The sequence below is a fragment of the Amblyomma americanum genome, chromosome 4 (genome assembly GCF_052857255.1).
Source record: "Amblyomma americanum isolate KBUSLIRL-KWMA chromosome 4, ASM5285725v1, whole genome shotgun sequence".
NCBI lineage: Eukaryota > Metazoa > Arthropoda > Arachnida > Ixodida > Ixodidae > Amblyomma > Amblyomma americanum.
The window spans coordinates 148208295-148223816 of record NC_135500.1 but is presented as its reverse complement, the minus strand read 5'-3'; the positions used below and the strand labels follow the sequence as shown (position 1 = coordinate 148223816).

At 46.3% G+C, this 15522-nt stretch overlaps 1 protein-coding gene across 1 annotated transcript in view; it reads right to left on the bottom strand.

Annotated features, from left to right (window-relative positions):
* Positions 1-2713: 2713 nt before the first annotated feature.
* xit (ALG6/ALG8 family glucosyltransferase xit) overlaps positions 2714-15522 on the bottom strand; it is a 31957-nt gene continuing 19148 nt past the window's right edge. The window contains exons 8-12 of the mRNA XM_077661952.1: positions 12746-12879; positions 12263-12402; positions 7307-7404; positions 6976-7096; positions 2714-6521 (exon numbers count right to left, since the gene is read on the bottom strand). Coding sequence (XP_077518078.1) covers positions 6296-6521; positions 6976-7096; positions 7307-7404; positions 12263-12402; positions 12746-12879 — 719 coding nt within the window. The 3' untranslated portion in view covers positions 2714-6295. The remainder of the gene's footprint in view (positions 6522-6975; positions 7097-7306; positions 7405-12262; positions 12403-12745; positions 12880-15522) is intronic.

Here is a 15522-nt window from a genome sequence, read left to right as displayed (position 1 = left end):
CCTCTTATGACTGCACCATCCTTAACCTTTTTGGCAGGCATACCGCTGAAGTTCTTCCAGTAGACTGGAGATTGGTAACATTTTTGAGATTGGTACACGTTTTGTAGCGTGAGCTACACTGGCCGAGGTTGAGCAGTTTCGCGTGGCTCCTGGAGAGCCGTGCTGCGCATGCGCGAGGAGCAGTGACGTCGCACAGCTGGCGCGCCGGAGCCGCTGCCGCGCCGGTCTGCGCATTCCAGAGGAGTGACTTAGTAGCCACGGCAGACGCACTGGCGCCGGCGCATGCTCGCCTCCATTGCGCAGTAGCCAAGCCTGACGCTGCGCCGGAGCCGCTTGATAGCGCCTCTCATTTTGTGCGCATGCGCAGAGGTATCAGTGGGGGTATACATATAGCGGGGCGTTTGCCAGTGTGGTATAGCCATGGAAAAGAAAAGCAAAATTGCTGCTGAGCGGCAACTGATGCTCAGCGTAGCTCACGCTACGTATACCCTGGCATAGCCGAGCTAAGCCACTGATAATTAATTTTTTGGTACTTTTGGATCAAAATTTTTCAAGCCTTCTTGACCGGAACCGGCTTAATTTCTACACTAGCTAAAAATGTGGTAGGTATATGGGGTTTAACGTCCTGAAGCGAGACAGACCGACAGATTGTGAAGGACCGCGGCCGTAGCATAGGACTCCTCATTTAACGTTACCCGAGGTAAACGTCAGTTGAAGCTAACTGGTCAATGCTACAGCATGCTGCATTGAATTGAGAACAGGAGAACCAACAGGAGAGCCACCCTTTTAATATCTATCGTGTTCCTACCCACTATTCCTGTTTCGTTTTTCACACTCCTGCCCACCCATCCTGCTTCATCATGAACTAATCACGTGCGCAACCTGTACATATTTATTATTGTGTAAATAGTTTGTGTATATTACCTCCCACCTATCCTCTCTTCCTGTCCCCTGACCTCCTTCATTTCTCCATTCTGCCTGCTATCCTTTATTTCTGCTGCCCCAGCTCAGGTGCTTCAGTATCGATGGCTGATGCCGGCGCTAGCAAAAATATTTTCCTTCCTTTTTATTATTTTAATAAAACACTTACTACTACTACTACCCATCCCTTCCCACCACATGACCGACCGTTCTGTTTTGCGCCTTCCTCAACAAGTATGGCAGCAAGCACGCTCTCATCCATGGTGCGAAATCGCCAGCCGTCCCTAGTGGTATCAGGCATTCAGTAAGCTGAGCAGCAGGTTTATTAGAGATTCCGGCTGACCGGGCAAATATAAGGACCATCTGACCGGCATCCTTTGAAAATCTGAGCGCGGCCTGACTTCCGTTCCTATCTGGTAGACTGTGGCTTGACGAATATAACTTGTACGTTGATAAATTCGGAGAGCTTGCCTTGCTGTACGTGTTGCTCCATTTCAATTTCTTTGAGACTTTATTGTGGCGCTCTGGTTGCGTTTCATTAAGGCCGTGTTGTGTACATAAGTCTTGATGGCACTGGCATGTTCGCAGGAAAAGAAAGGCGAGTAAGTTAACTTAATTGTAGGGTATGGTAGATTTCCCTCTGGCCAGCGGCCTTGGACGTTCAATGATGATTTGCTGCATCGGTAGCATAGCACGATGAGCGCCGCCATCCTATCTATCCACCTCAAGGGTCGTGTCCACGAGCCGTTTTTTCGTCGTAGCTGTCCAGTAGTGTCAGGCAGTCAGTAAGAATCATGGCCGGGTGTCATGAAGGAACGTCTATAGGCATCTGCCCCGGCATATTGTGAGCCTCGGCAACGACGTACACAGTGCTGGCTCGCTCATGACGTGTCTGTGCGTGTATAAGCGAGCGCACGGAGGCAAGTGCCAACGGCATTCATTGGCGCCGCATAATGCTCTGTCTTGAACCACTCCCGGGTCCACCTGAAAATCATGGTTACAGACTTTGGAGAGTGTTCAGGAGCTGCCAGTTTTTTGCCCGTATTCCCTTACCTTGGTATTCTGGCAGCAGGTAAACACGGGATTTTGCAGCTACGGCATTTCACACGCACATACAAAGGCCGCAAAAGTTCTCCACAAAAGCTGCCTATGCTGACAGCGATTGTTGTAAAATTACATAATGAATTCACAGGTGAAAAGAATAAACATCTGAACTTTAGTGGACTGTTTCACTTTCAGCCATTCATGCATTAATAAAGTATAATCTCAATGATCCAATCATCGTTCACACGAATTTCAGGATGATAGGAATTTGTAAAATTTTCTGGCCAGAGTGCATTCTGTACAGTGTGCACAATTCCAAATGTTCCGAACACCCTTGCCACTACGGATGACACGAACGTGCGGGCCATGACTGCGCCCTTAAGCACCCCGCACATCGCCTCTGTCGCAATCGCCAGTCGTGCAGTAGAGACCAGCGTAGTGGCGCATGGCCATGAATAAATCCCGTCAGCCGTAATCATATCCCCCGCTTCTGCATACGGATTTTGTTCGCTTTGGACGGTACGAAAGTTTGTCGCGACCCCGTGACATTTGGCAACCCATGCATTAGAAAATTGGCGGCTTTCCGGCGGCGCTGGGGATTGAACTCCGCTCCTCCCGCATACGAGGCAGAAGCTCAAACCACTAGGCCACCACTCCGGAGCAAAATCAATCGAGAGCTTCCTGACTCGCGCCATTATTGGAATCACTGCACTCCTTAACACTTTTCTGGACTTTCAAAATCACAAAATCCACACAACTTTGTTTTATTAAGGAAACAAACACACAGACAAGGACAAAGCAAGAGAAAACACGTACCACCAGTGTTTACATACCAGATACACATAAATTGAGAGGAACTCCTACCGCCCTTGCTCACATGGATTTCAAGAAAAAAAACTGACAGGGCGGTTACAACTGTGTAATGTGAGGTGCAGCGATAGCTGTTTAGGCGTTTAGCATCACGAAAAAGTTTAGCACACTAACGACGAACGACAAGGTTGTGTTGTCTTGTCTATCTTGTCGTTCGTCGTGAGTGTGCTAAACTTTTTCGTGATGCATTACCAACTGGCTTGGATGTCGATCCTTCTTTAGGCATTTAGTTCTGGGGATATTTTGCTGGTGCACTGGTGTAAAGGTCACGTGATGCACCCTTGCACTGGCAGGTGGCTGTTCCAAAACAGAGCCACCCGTAGGCTTATGCGACCCAGGTTGACCAGCGACATGAAAGCCAGGGACGGGTGCCTACCAGCTATCGCTGTAAAAATTCAGTTGTATGTAACGCTGGCACAAATCCAGACATAAGAGAAAACTTGTTGCCCACACCCACCCTTCCAACACACGTTAGTCGAAGAGATCATAATGGCACAGAGCTTTGTGTGTGTGTGCGTTGCCTGCCTATAGGTTGGCACGAAGCTTGTGACTATCGTTCACAGAGAGCGTGGAGTAGTGCGATACTTGCAGGGACAAGATAAATTATAGTGTTACAGCACAACATGAAGTTAGTGAAAACATAGTAGCAAGCAATTTTGCAAGCTCATACAAAGAGTAAAATTTCTACTTCATACAACTCCTTCAGCCAGATCCAGATGAACACTCTTGCCTGTGCTCTTCACAGCCTCTATAACGCCGCTCTCCGTCTCCCCGTAGCCATCTACACCGATAAACTTTACGCCACTGGTCTCTTCTATTCTCTCCATACTCTCCTTCCTCTTCACTGCGACCGACAAGTGGCTCATCTGTCTGGTGACAGAAGCTCGTGGGCACACTGGCGTCTCAACCAGGCTACTAGGTATTCCCCCCTCCATCCGACTCTCATTATAATCCCCCCTTTGATATTCATATACGGACGCCTCTTGTGTGGTCCCTCGCGGCTCCAGTAGCCAGGCCCTCCTTCATACTCTTCGCCCATCAGTTCGTGTTGTACAGCTCTGCCCATGTCACTCTCACTAGCGGCCCGTTCCTACACCCCGTGGACATTCTCTCGCTTGAAGTCCTCCCCATCATTCACGCCACTCAACATTTTAATTCGCTCCCACCTGTGCCTCATTATACCATCTGCACTGACTCCCAGGCAGCCATTCGATCTAAAACACTTTCAACACATTTGTCTGCGGAACTCAAGGTCGCACTTACGTCACTGCAGCCTGGCCTAATCTTCCTCACCTAGTGCCCGGATTCCTGGGCACTCAAGGATCTACGGCAATGAGCTGGTTAACCAGCTCGCCTGCAAAACTCTTATCCAGGCATTGTTCATCCCTTGGACCACGCCCTTTGAGGGAGGGTCGAGACTGCCCTTTTGAGTCACCCTCAAAGAGTATTACAATGCTCTTTGCCCTGATAGTAAACTCTACCGCAACCCTCATCCTGGTCTTTCAGTGCGGTGGGCTCACATCCTTCAACAGATACAACTGAACACTCTTGTCATGCCTGCACGGCTTTTTCTGTACAAATTCTGTCGCAATCCTGCATGTCCCAACTGCCCTGCTCCTTATGTCAACCTCTCCCACTGTTTATTCTCCTGCCCGGTTGCTTTGCAATCTGCTTCTTTCCCACCCCTTCCCACACCTGGCTCCTCCCTCGGGTCCCTCAGGACCCTGCTGGACTGGCTTGAAGCTGAAGACTAAGATCGCCTGCTAGGGCATCAACGTCTTAGGCGCCGAAGTGTTGTGCCCGAATAAAGTCCCATACTATTACTACTATTACTGAATTATTGCAGTGAGGAAAAATATATGAAAGTGTGCGAATATTTGAATTTTCAAATAGCAAACCGAATATCCTTCTATTCGATTCACTGAACCAATCAAATAGTGCATGTTCAAGATTATTCGAAATGAATAACATTTGTTGTCGTCAAGTTTTCAAATAGTTGTAGAAAAATTGGCGTGAAGTTCGAATAGGGCAGGCTGCAGTTTTCTTCGGCTACTACATCAAAAACAGGGACCACTCCAATGCCATACAGCATTCTACTACAATCGCTCTGCACAAAATGGAAGGTTCAGAGCTGTGACACAGCCCACTGGTGTGGCAGCATTTGTATTTAAAGATTGGGCAGGGCTCAGTTATATTCAGCAGACTAGTAAACCTCACTTTGATGCCCGATCTCGGAATCCATAACTCATATGTAGCTCTCACCCCTCTAGTCTACCGAGCTGTGGCGCTAGTTTATTCGTTGTACTCTAAATTACTAAAAAGTAATTTTTTTACATACATGAAATGACGAGCATAGAGTTAATATACTGACTTCGTGTTGAATATCCCCTAGTGGAGATCAATGTTGCATCTTTTGTGAGCTACAGCTATATCTCACTAAGTTATACTGCATAATGGCAGCACGGAAGCGCTTAGCTTTTTTGCAAGAATACTATTTTTTTATGAATATTCACAGAAATGGCAAATATGTATTAATAAAAATATTTGATTCGTATTCAATTCAGCAGCAAAGCTAAACCATTCATATTCGATTTGGTTTCAAAAAGTGCTATTCACACACCCCTAGAAATATACTGTGTAAAGTACCTTGCACAGCTTTGTCCCAGCATCTATATTAGCTGCATCATAAACAGCATCAAAAAGAAAGTATCTAGTAGCAGTAAAAAAATGTTTGCTAGCATTAGTTGCAGCTCCTTTAGCAAGGTCTGTTCTATTAAAAACTTGCTTCTGTAGATGTATCATACCATCCAGTTAGAGAAGCATCAATAAAAAAAAAACTACGCCCTGTATAAATATGAAATAAGCAATGCAGTACAATTCAAATGCCCACATATGAGGCAGCTGTGCCTGTTATATCGGTTTTTTTTTTAGTTTTTTGCTCCTTTACTAAGCAGATATGCACTGTTGTGTGCTGCAGAGGGATGCAGGACACGCAGAGGAAAGAAAACTTTAGGCAAAGTTGAAAAGCAACATAACACAGCCGCATTTTGAAACAAACTGCAGATGCCCATAGCACACAGCACCAACAGCCATCTACATGAAGTTTTGCCCAAACACACAGAAGGACATCCACAGACTGCACACAAATATAGTTGCCACAAATAGGCCTGTTTCTCTGCAACAGGTGAGGTGGAAGCAATAAGACAAAGTCCTTTGAAAACAAAAATAAAAAAACAGATGCATGTACACTTGTATCTTCACACTTCTTAACACCATCCAAGCTATCTGCACAGTTTTTCTATTGGGGCGCATTAAGCAGTGCCATTGGTTAGTGGCTAGCTGGGTGGCCCCTTCCTTTGGTTGAAACATCAGCTTGTGACTTTGGCGTGCCATCTCCCATAAGCAGTCCACAGCAGTCAGTCAGGTGCACCAGGTATATGTGGATGCCACCGTTTAGCAGTCACACATCTCGTGATGGCTGCAGGAACCAGAGCTGCCAGGACTTGGCCCAAGCATAGATGATGGCAACAGAACAGCTTACAGAGGTCACCAAGAGAGGTAAAAATGGCATTCGGTCGGCAAGGGGTGCTGAAGGATGCACGATCTCCCCATACACAACCACGACCAGGCCCAAGAGATAGAGGCCAGCACGCTCAACCCACGTCAGCAGCGTCTCTGTGTGCTCCCTGCAAAGGTCGTTACACTGTCAGTTAAGCGAGCCACAGTCCATCATTCAACTACAAATTCAGTACATTTATGTGCGTATTTAGCACTTTTCTCCAAGTTCTGCAGTAACATTTATTTTAACAAATGCAGGGCTGTCAGCTCCAATGCTAAGCTTTCAGCATTTAGTTTGAAATGCTGTTTGAAAGCAACCGTTCCGTTATATTATATGTTCAGGAGTTCTTACACAAGGAAAGCAGGCAGAGATCAGTGTTACTGCTTGCATCTAAGCAAGTGGTTAGCCATCACCACACTCACTATGCCAAAGAGGTCAAGCAAAGAACATAACCTTTTCATGATTACTCTAATGACATCAAGTTTGAATAAAATGCCTCCTATGCTATCCCACCTGCAATGCAGGTACTCGATTTGCAGTGATAACAACACATGCTTGAAGACCACCTTAGCATTGGTTACCTGGAAACTTTTGTTGATGCGAATCGTCGCCTTGTCCTGACTTCACTCCTGTGTACCTTGCCAAGGGTGCACACAGCATACACCGTGTGCAGCAACACCAGAAGAACTTTTGGAGGCATTTCTGCAATGCAGTATTCGGCATGGTAAAAGTCAAGCACCGCAAGACAGCCTGTAATGCGTCACTATGCTGCAACAAAGTACTAACAATACATATAAACCAGAACACATGCTACTCCGCATTTATTAGGTCACCCATGTGAGAAACTTGTGTAGTTTGCATTTCAGATACATGTAATGAAACTAGAGCCATGCATCAGCGTAGGCAACCCACCTGCTGCCTGGAAGAGCAAGGGGAAGAGAGAGGCATGGCCAGCTGCTGAGAGGATCACATACACAGCTGCATCAGCAGAGCTGCACAGGGCCAGGGGGCTGCACATAGAAAGCATTGTGCCTAGTTAGCACACACTCAAAGGAAGAGGGAACAGGCTTGTAACAGGTAAGTGCCTCCTGCATGCTGCCAGAGCAAAAGGTGCCACGAGGCTGGATTTTACAAACCTAATTATAGTCGCCAGGGCAGTAATAGTATCAAACAATTAAGAGGACTCACAGAAACTGATAAGAATAAACGTGCCACCCTGAATAACATTGCAGTGCTGACCGTAAACAATTTCAAGAGTTATTCTATAAATATTCGTAAGAACCTAATCAACTGGTTGTCACCTGTGCCTCTGGCTAAAGCAAAGTCTCCTTAAAATAGTCAAGAATGATTTCAGTTACCTGCCGTGGTGGCTCAGTGGCTAGGTTGCTTGGCTACTGAGCCGAAGTTCTCAGGTTCGAACCCGACCGTGGCAGTTGCATTTTGATGGAGGCAAAATGCAAAAGGCACCCACGTGCTGTGTGATGTCAGTGCACATGTCAGTGCACGTTAAGATCCCCAGGTGGTCCAAATTATCCCCAAGCCCTCCACTAAGGCACCTCTTTCTTCCTTTCTTATTTCACTCCCTCCTTTATCCCTTCCCTTATGGGGCAGTTCAGCTGTCCACAGAGATGTGAGAGAGTTACTGCGTCATTTCATTTCCTCAAAAACCAATTGTCATGATTTCAGTTCATATGAAATCATATCAGAAGTAAGTATCAACAAATCAGTTGGTGTTGACAGAATGCATATTGAAGTCTTAAAACATAACAGTAATCTGCTGTGCACCCAACTACATCAAATATATTTAAATTATTTGATTGCAACTTGTTCTCAACAAGACATATTGAAAGTTGTCAAGGTGGCTCCTGTTTACAAATCTTGGGACCAAAATTATCCTGACGGCTTCAGAAAAAGTTCTAAAACTGTCTTTCATTTGGTATTGTTTGCAAAATCAAAAAGTTCTGTATAATTGAACAATCAAGTTTTTCACTACCTACTTATCCTTTTGAAAACCAGAAGTAAATTGGTAATTTCACTCCATGTCCAGCACTCGTTACCTGCGGTTATATCTCAGGGATCAGTTTTGAAACAAACTTTATTCCTACCAACGTCACTGGCTTTCCTTAACTTTTGATTTTTCCGAAGTGCGATTGATGTGTGCACATGACACCACACTGGTTGCTAATGGTGACATTATTGTACAGCTTCAGAATAAAACTTGATGGACTTACTTCTGCTGTTTGTTTGGTTTTCCCCTCACTGATTAAATGTAAATACAGGTGCACGAATATTGAAATTTGCTGGTAGGACTCGAATATGAACATGAAGAAAAAATAGCTTCAAGAATTGAATCGAATATTGTTTATCTCTTCAGTATGAAAATAAAATTCCGGAAAAAGATCAACAGGCAAACGCTGTTGCCTCCCCATTTTTTAAAAACAGTGTATGGTCTTTGCATCTTGAATAAACAGCGCGAACAAAGACGAGCACAAAAGACAAGAAAGCGAACGACACTGCGCTGAAATAAACTGAAATAAACAAAACTATGCTGGCTCTGCACCATATAAAGAATATATTATGTGCGCATAAATATATATTATTTGATTATACTGCACAGAAATGTATATTACTTGATTACACAGTAAAACAGTGTGCAACCTGTAATGAAGTCATGCAAAATGAGTAATGAAATGAAATCCATGATCTCACAAATCATTGGCAACTAAAAATATCATGATAGCTAGTAGAACCTCATTAATTCTGATTTCAAGAAACCAAAGAAATGACCGTTTTACCCCAAGGCTGATTTATAAATTTAAAATATCCTGCGCTCCTGACCAAAAGAAAAGAAAGGGAAACCGCCGAAAATGCGGTGAAGCCATACGAGGAGGCTCCATTGCACAAACACTGAAATGCCCATGAGGAGCGTGGAGTTTTGGGTGTGCTGGAAGAACAACGTAGACGAAAGTGAGAAGAACGCACATTGGTGTCGGAACAGTATGAGCGCTTTTAAAAAGGAAAAAGTAATGATTAGCGACACACCAGTCATCGTCCAAAAGCAGTGCGGAACTAAGTTCGAACAACCGGTGATTGCTTGAGCCGACAGCTGCCATCACCGCGGGCAAGCTGAGAAGCTCAGAAACCAAAACTATGCAGCCAGAATATTTTTTGGTCCGATCGTCAGCATGCCCGCTGCATGTGCACTTATAAGGTGCGTGGATAACAATGGACCGTACAATGAGTGGGATTTTTACACAATTGCTTGCCTTACAGTACCACCTAAACTCGCCCCCATCAAGAAAATTCCGCAATTGGGCTTTCCCGGATATCCCAAGACAAGCTAAGACAAGATGGTAGAGCTCATGTTAAGAGAGTTGCAAAGGCGACAGAACAACTGCCATGGGTGTGGGCATTAAATATGTATGTAACACATTATGGAAGGATCAAAGAAAAACCGTGCTTTTTCGTTGTGATCATTATAACCGGGTGGTCGGCCATCTTGCTCTCATCAGGTGTCACATGTGGAAAAGCCCACTAGTGGAATTTCGCACGAGGTCCAATCCTAGCAGCGTCAGAATGTGATCAGTACATACAATAAAGTACAGAAGAAAGCTAGGAGGATGCTTTTGAACTGTTTTCCTGGCGCTTTAAACTCAATCTTTGAATAATTTGCTCAGATACTGGGCTTTTGCCACGGTCGACTATAAGAAAGTCGGCATGGTATTTGACAAGTGGCAAATATTGGTAATTTTAGAATATTTGGATATCTCAAATATTGATTTCTCGAATTGAATATTTGCACGCACCTAGTAAATATCGAAGAAGTAAAGTGTGTGATAGTTTGCTCCAGAAGGAAGAACCACGAACTCAAATTAATTAGCTAATCATTATTGTTAAAAAGCAATTGTAGCTGAAAATGTTTATTCAAATGTCAGGAGTTGTACATGACTGCTATATTTACATTGAAAAAATTAAATGTACTGCGGATGCAAAAAATTTAAGGGTGATCAATTGGACTGATGTGGAGGAAAAGCGATAACGTTTTTTTTTCCCTCAGAAATCTATTCCAATTGGATTTTATTCCAACTGTATTCCAATTCTGATTTTATTCTCATCCCATTTCTATTCGTAATCAATTCTTTTATTCATTTCTGCTGAGTCATTCTTAGTCTGACGTCTCCCTCCTCTCCCCAGGAAGTGGAGAAGGGGAGGGGAGAGGAGGATGGTTGGCACGTGGAGGCTACGTGGACGCCAACGCTATGGATGCCAGACACTTTTCGCCTTGATGACCCTTGTTGTGTTATTGCTTTATAGACAGTTGTTTTTGGTTTTCATAAGTGTGACATTTTACAGTGACAGATGTTGAGCACCTGTTCCTGGGTTTGTGTTGGTGAAGCAGTAGCAGTAGTAGTAGTAGTAGTAGCAGTAGTAGTAGTAACAGCAGTTGGTGAACTGGTAGCAATGGGAAGCATTTGGAGGGTGGTTACCATGGAAGGGTGGAAGGGGGGTGGGGGGTTGACGAGAGTGGAGGGATTACCAACCGGAGGATGGTTACTGTTAAATAAGGAGGATACAGCAGTGCAACAAGGCACAGCCGAAGGGTGGTTGCCACAGAACCACATGGAGGGTAGTTGCCACGGAACCACATGGAGGGTAGTTGCCCCAGAAGGAGGAGGAGGGTTACCGTGGAAGAAGTAAGGTATGGCAAGAGCGGAGAAAGGTAGCACGGTCCATCTGCGGTGGCTCCTGCGAAACATGAGGCCCAAGGAGAGGGTCCATGGTGGTTCCGTCACGTGCCTGCAGCTGTGGACTCTCCAGTCTGGTGACCCGTGTGGAAAACCCGTCCAATTTCCAGCCTGCCAAGTATTGTGGAAAACTAAAGAGAGCTAGCACTCTATAACTATGCAGATATGAAGCCGCTCTCATATCCTCTACCTCAATATGTCTTCAAATATAGATACCTTAACAGCTGTCACTGAATCTCGTGTCACACAGTGGTAATCGTCCTGCGAGTTTTTTCACTGTACAGTAAAAGCCTGTTAACTCGAACTTCAAGAAACCGGGAAAAACGTTCGAATGATCCGAAAGGTCGAATTATTGAATTATTCCGAAAAAAAACTGTCAAGAACTCTTTGCACAACGGTGAATTTATTTGGCAAAAGACCGGGAAATAGGTGCCTGCTTTTGAGATAACGACGTAGCAATGGCTATCTTTCACGTTTGCATCAATACTTTTATTGTGCGCAGAACTGCTCCAAAATTGTAAAGGCCTCCCCAGCATCCTTCCTGGTGCGACACGGTGGAGCTCCACAGCTATCGCATCCCAACCCTCTCAAGCGACACCGTCACATGTGAGGAGGCCTCACCGCACAAATGTGAACGGCACGCTATGAGTACGCAGTTTCGGCACAATGACCAATGAAACCCCGCAGACGGAAGTGAAGGAAACATTCAGCAGCACTGAAATGTGGAGAAGAAGAAAAGGAGGTGGGAGAAGAAAACAGCAGCGATATGCCAATCAATGACTGAAATGTAGATTGGCTGGCTGATGCTGGCTGATCGAGCTGCCGTCACTGCAAGCTGGCACGAAGCTCAGAAAAGTGAAACCGAAACTAAGCGGTCGGACTAGTTCTTGGAGATGGGTTCTCGGTGTTTCACTGTCACTTGAGCTATAGAGCAGAATCATGGAGCTTTATATACTTAACCTACCTATCTTAATGCAATATCACTACAAAATGCGCATGATAATCTCAACAGATTCCGCAACAATTCTAGAAAAAAGGGTAAAGGTAAACTGCAAAGGATTTCTGAAGGAGCGCCAAGACCATTTCATGTTAAAAAAAGTTGCAAGAGGCACAAATTACTCACGTGGCCAGTAGCACAGGCATGAGCACAGCTTTTTCATGAACGTGCCAGCCAAACAGGAAAGCACTGAGGCTGCACAAAACCAAGGCGCGAACCAGCAACCAGGGTTCCTGGGGTCTCTTCCACAGGCCCCACAGAGCAGGCTGCAAAGAACGGCAAGCATCATCTAATGACTATTGACTGACCTGAAGACAAATGGCCGAGGGAAAAACTGTGGCATGCATGAAAACCCACCGAGCCATATCATGCACACCATCATCCTTCACCAGCCTGCATCACCCACAAAGGTGCATTTGGAAAATTCAGAAACTTGCCAGGTCAATGACATTTCTGTGATTGTGTGACGTCACACAGAGGCATTGCCTGTACAAGTTCATAGTGCATGCATGCAAACCTGTCTTCCCAATTTCCACTGAGTTGTAAACAAAGAGCTCACAAACAAAGTGCACTAAAAAGGAGGTCACAAGCTGTGACAATTTCACAGACCATTTGGAAGATGGCCGTAAGAATGAAAGTGCACGCTGGTGGAACACTGGGCAACAGCTCGAAATGAGTATCCTGCACCAGCCCAGACGTTGGGGAAGCCACGGCAGCTGCTGCAGATTTTCCCAGAGCAATACCTGCAATGCACGAAATTCTAATTTGCAGTACCATTTGAGGGAAATGTGAATGCGCCATCAAAGGTTTATAGCGTGACATCAAGTTTCTTTGCACCCAGGATGCACTGCTTGAGATTTTATGGTGCAATAAGTAATTTGCATTCTATGGATTGGGCTGCATTTATTAATTCTATTTTGCACGCAAATATGGAAATGATGTTAACATTTTTTGCGATTATTGCGCTCAATAAACTTCTGTTGCAGGTGAATGCACGTACAGCAGTTTATTGTCAGCATACGCTAGCATCCGCCTCGCTTGTGTTGCAGGGTTCGATCCCCAGTGCCACCACGTATCCACCACTGATACAATGGGTATCAGCTTTCCCCCGGCCTGCTGTTCAGCTTATCTGTGGAGCAATTCTTGGAAAATGGGTCATTCACCCCACTTTGCATACATTACCATTGTCTATACTGGGACTTTCCCGTGTACTGCTTGCACATGACACAAATGCCCCTTTCATGGCAGTTCAGAAACCTGAAAGCTGAAACAGTGGATGGCCCTAATCAAGTATAACTGCTGCTCTAAACAACTGCAGTGACACTGATCTCCAGCAACATGGTCCCACTCAGAAGACAACATTGAGCAATTTGCAATTTTGAATGCTCCACTATTTCACTTGTTTCTGATGTGCATGACACATTAACAAAACACTTCTTGGAGCCTTAAGAGAATAACATGTGCCTTAAGATACATATTATCAAGTGCATTAACTATAAAGTGGGCAACGTGTACATTATCATTATTGTTGCTAAAGATAATTTCACTGTTGGAATTGTTGCAAATGGGTTGCAAGCCCCAAGGGTAGCGTTGGCCTGGCGGCCTGGGGCAAAGCTGGAAACATCCGAAGGTCCCGGCAAAGGATGAGTCGACTGGCAACAGAACAACTTGTTTATTCTGGCATCTCAAAAGAGCAGCCGGTCAGGGCGACCACGTTACTCGAAGGACGAAATCGAAGTCTCTCGGCGTCCGGGGCAGCGGCGTTTTATACCCTCGGAGTCGAGGGCAAGAAGGAACGGCTTGGGAAGAGGCGTCCGATACGGCGACGCTTGAACATGTCCAGACGTGACGGGCGCGTCCGCCAGGCCGGCGCCGGTCAGACCTCCTCGCCTCCCAGTTGGGGAGCTCCTCTCCCCGGCTGCCGCGCTTTGACAAGCGTGGGCACCAACATGCGCGCACACACACACGCACGCACGCACGACGACACGTGGCACTGAAACCTGCCTGGACGCGCTTGGCGGGAGGCGTTGCGGCAGCGATGAACGGGTCCAAATGACCGCCGCTTTGAACAAAGCCGCGGCGTCCGTTGCATCCGCGCCGGCTATACCGCGCGTCGTAGGCGAGACGTAACAGACCGCCCCGCCGGGAGAAGGAGATCCCGATGGTCAGGGGACTGCATCCGCTGTCCAGAGGGATGTCGCTCGATGATGCTCGTAATCGAAACCGGTCGTCCCTCGACGTTGCTTGAGCGCAGCGCACAGAGAAGGCCTCGTTCTCGGGTTCAGGATCACATAGGACACTGCAAAGTCACTTCGGGAGAGTTGCCATTTTTGTGCTCGTTCCCAGCAAGCGTTAGAACTACGCCGAAACGCAACCGCTCAGTCAGCAAGCACGAGACAACCCTCACTAAGCTCTGCCAGGCTCTTTCCCCTTTTATACTACTGCCTAGTTCCTTACAGTAGTCAAGCAGCACTCAGAACGCGTCCACAAATTGGAAAATTGCACTAGAAAGCACATAATCACTTTGAAGCACTAAACAAAAGCAATATGTTAAAAATCCTGCCTCAGGAAGAAAACATCAGTAACCAACAACTTTGAGGCGGATTCCTACGTTAGGGGCTTCGACTTAAGCCATCGGCGTTACCGTTGAGACTCCCCTTTTTGTAACGCACCTCAAAGGAATATTGTTGCAAAGCGAGGCTCCAGCGCAGGAGGCGGCCATTTTTGGGAGATATGGTCTGCAGCCATTGGAGAGGGCAGTGATCCGTCTCAATGATAAACCTCGAGCCGGCTAGGTAGCATGACAATTTCTGAACGGCCCACACGAGACACGCACACTCTTTCTCAGTGGCGCTGTACGCCTGCTCACGACAGGTCAGCTTACGACTAGCATACAGGACGGGGTGTTCCACTTCTCCATTGTCCCTTTGGCACAGTACAACGCCCATGCCTCGCTCACTAGCATCGCACTGAACAACGAACCCTTTTGTGTAGTCTGGCGATCGTAGCACAGGCTGGCTTGTTAGGGCGCTCTTTAAGGCGCTAAAAGCTCTTTCCTTTGTCTCGCTCCAGACGACTGTTTGGGGCTCTGTTTTTCTTAGAGCATCCGTCAGGGGAGCCGCGATATCGGAGTACCTGGGGATGTACCTCTGATAGTAGCCGGCGACACCTAAGAACGACCGAATATCGGTCTTCGTGCGCGGTTGCGGGAAGTCTCGCACAGCGGCCACCTTTATTTCAGAGGGGCGGCGACGACCCTGTCCAATCACGTGACCGAGGTAGACAACCTCGGCCTGTGCTAATTGGCACTTGGGAGCCTTGACTGTCAAGCCCGCTTCGCGCAGGCGGGTTAGCACTGCCCGCAAGTGTGCCATATGCTCAGACCA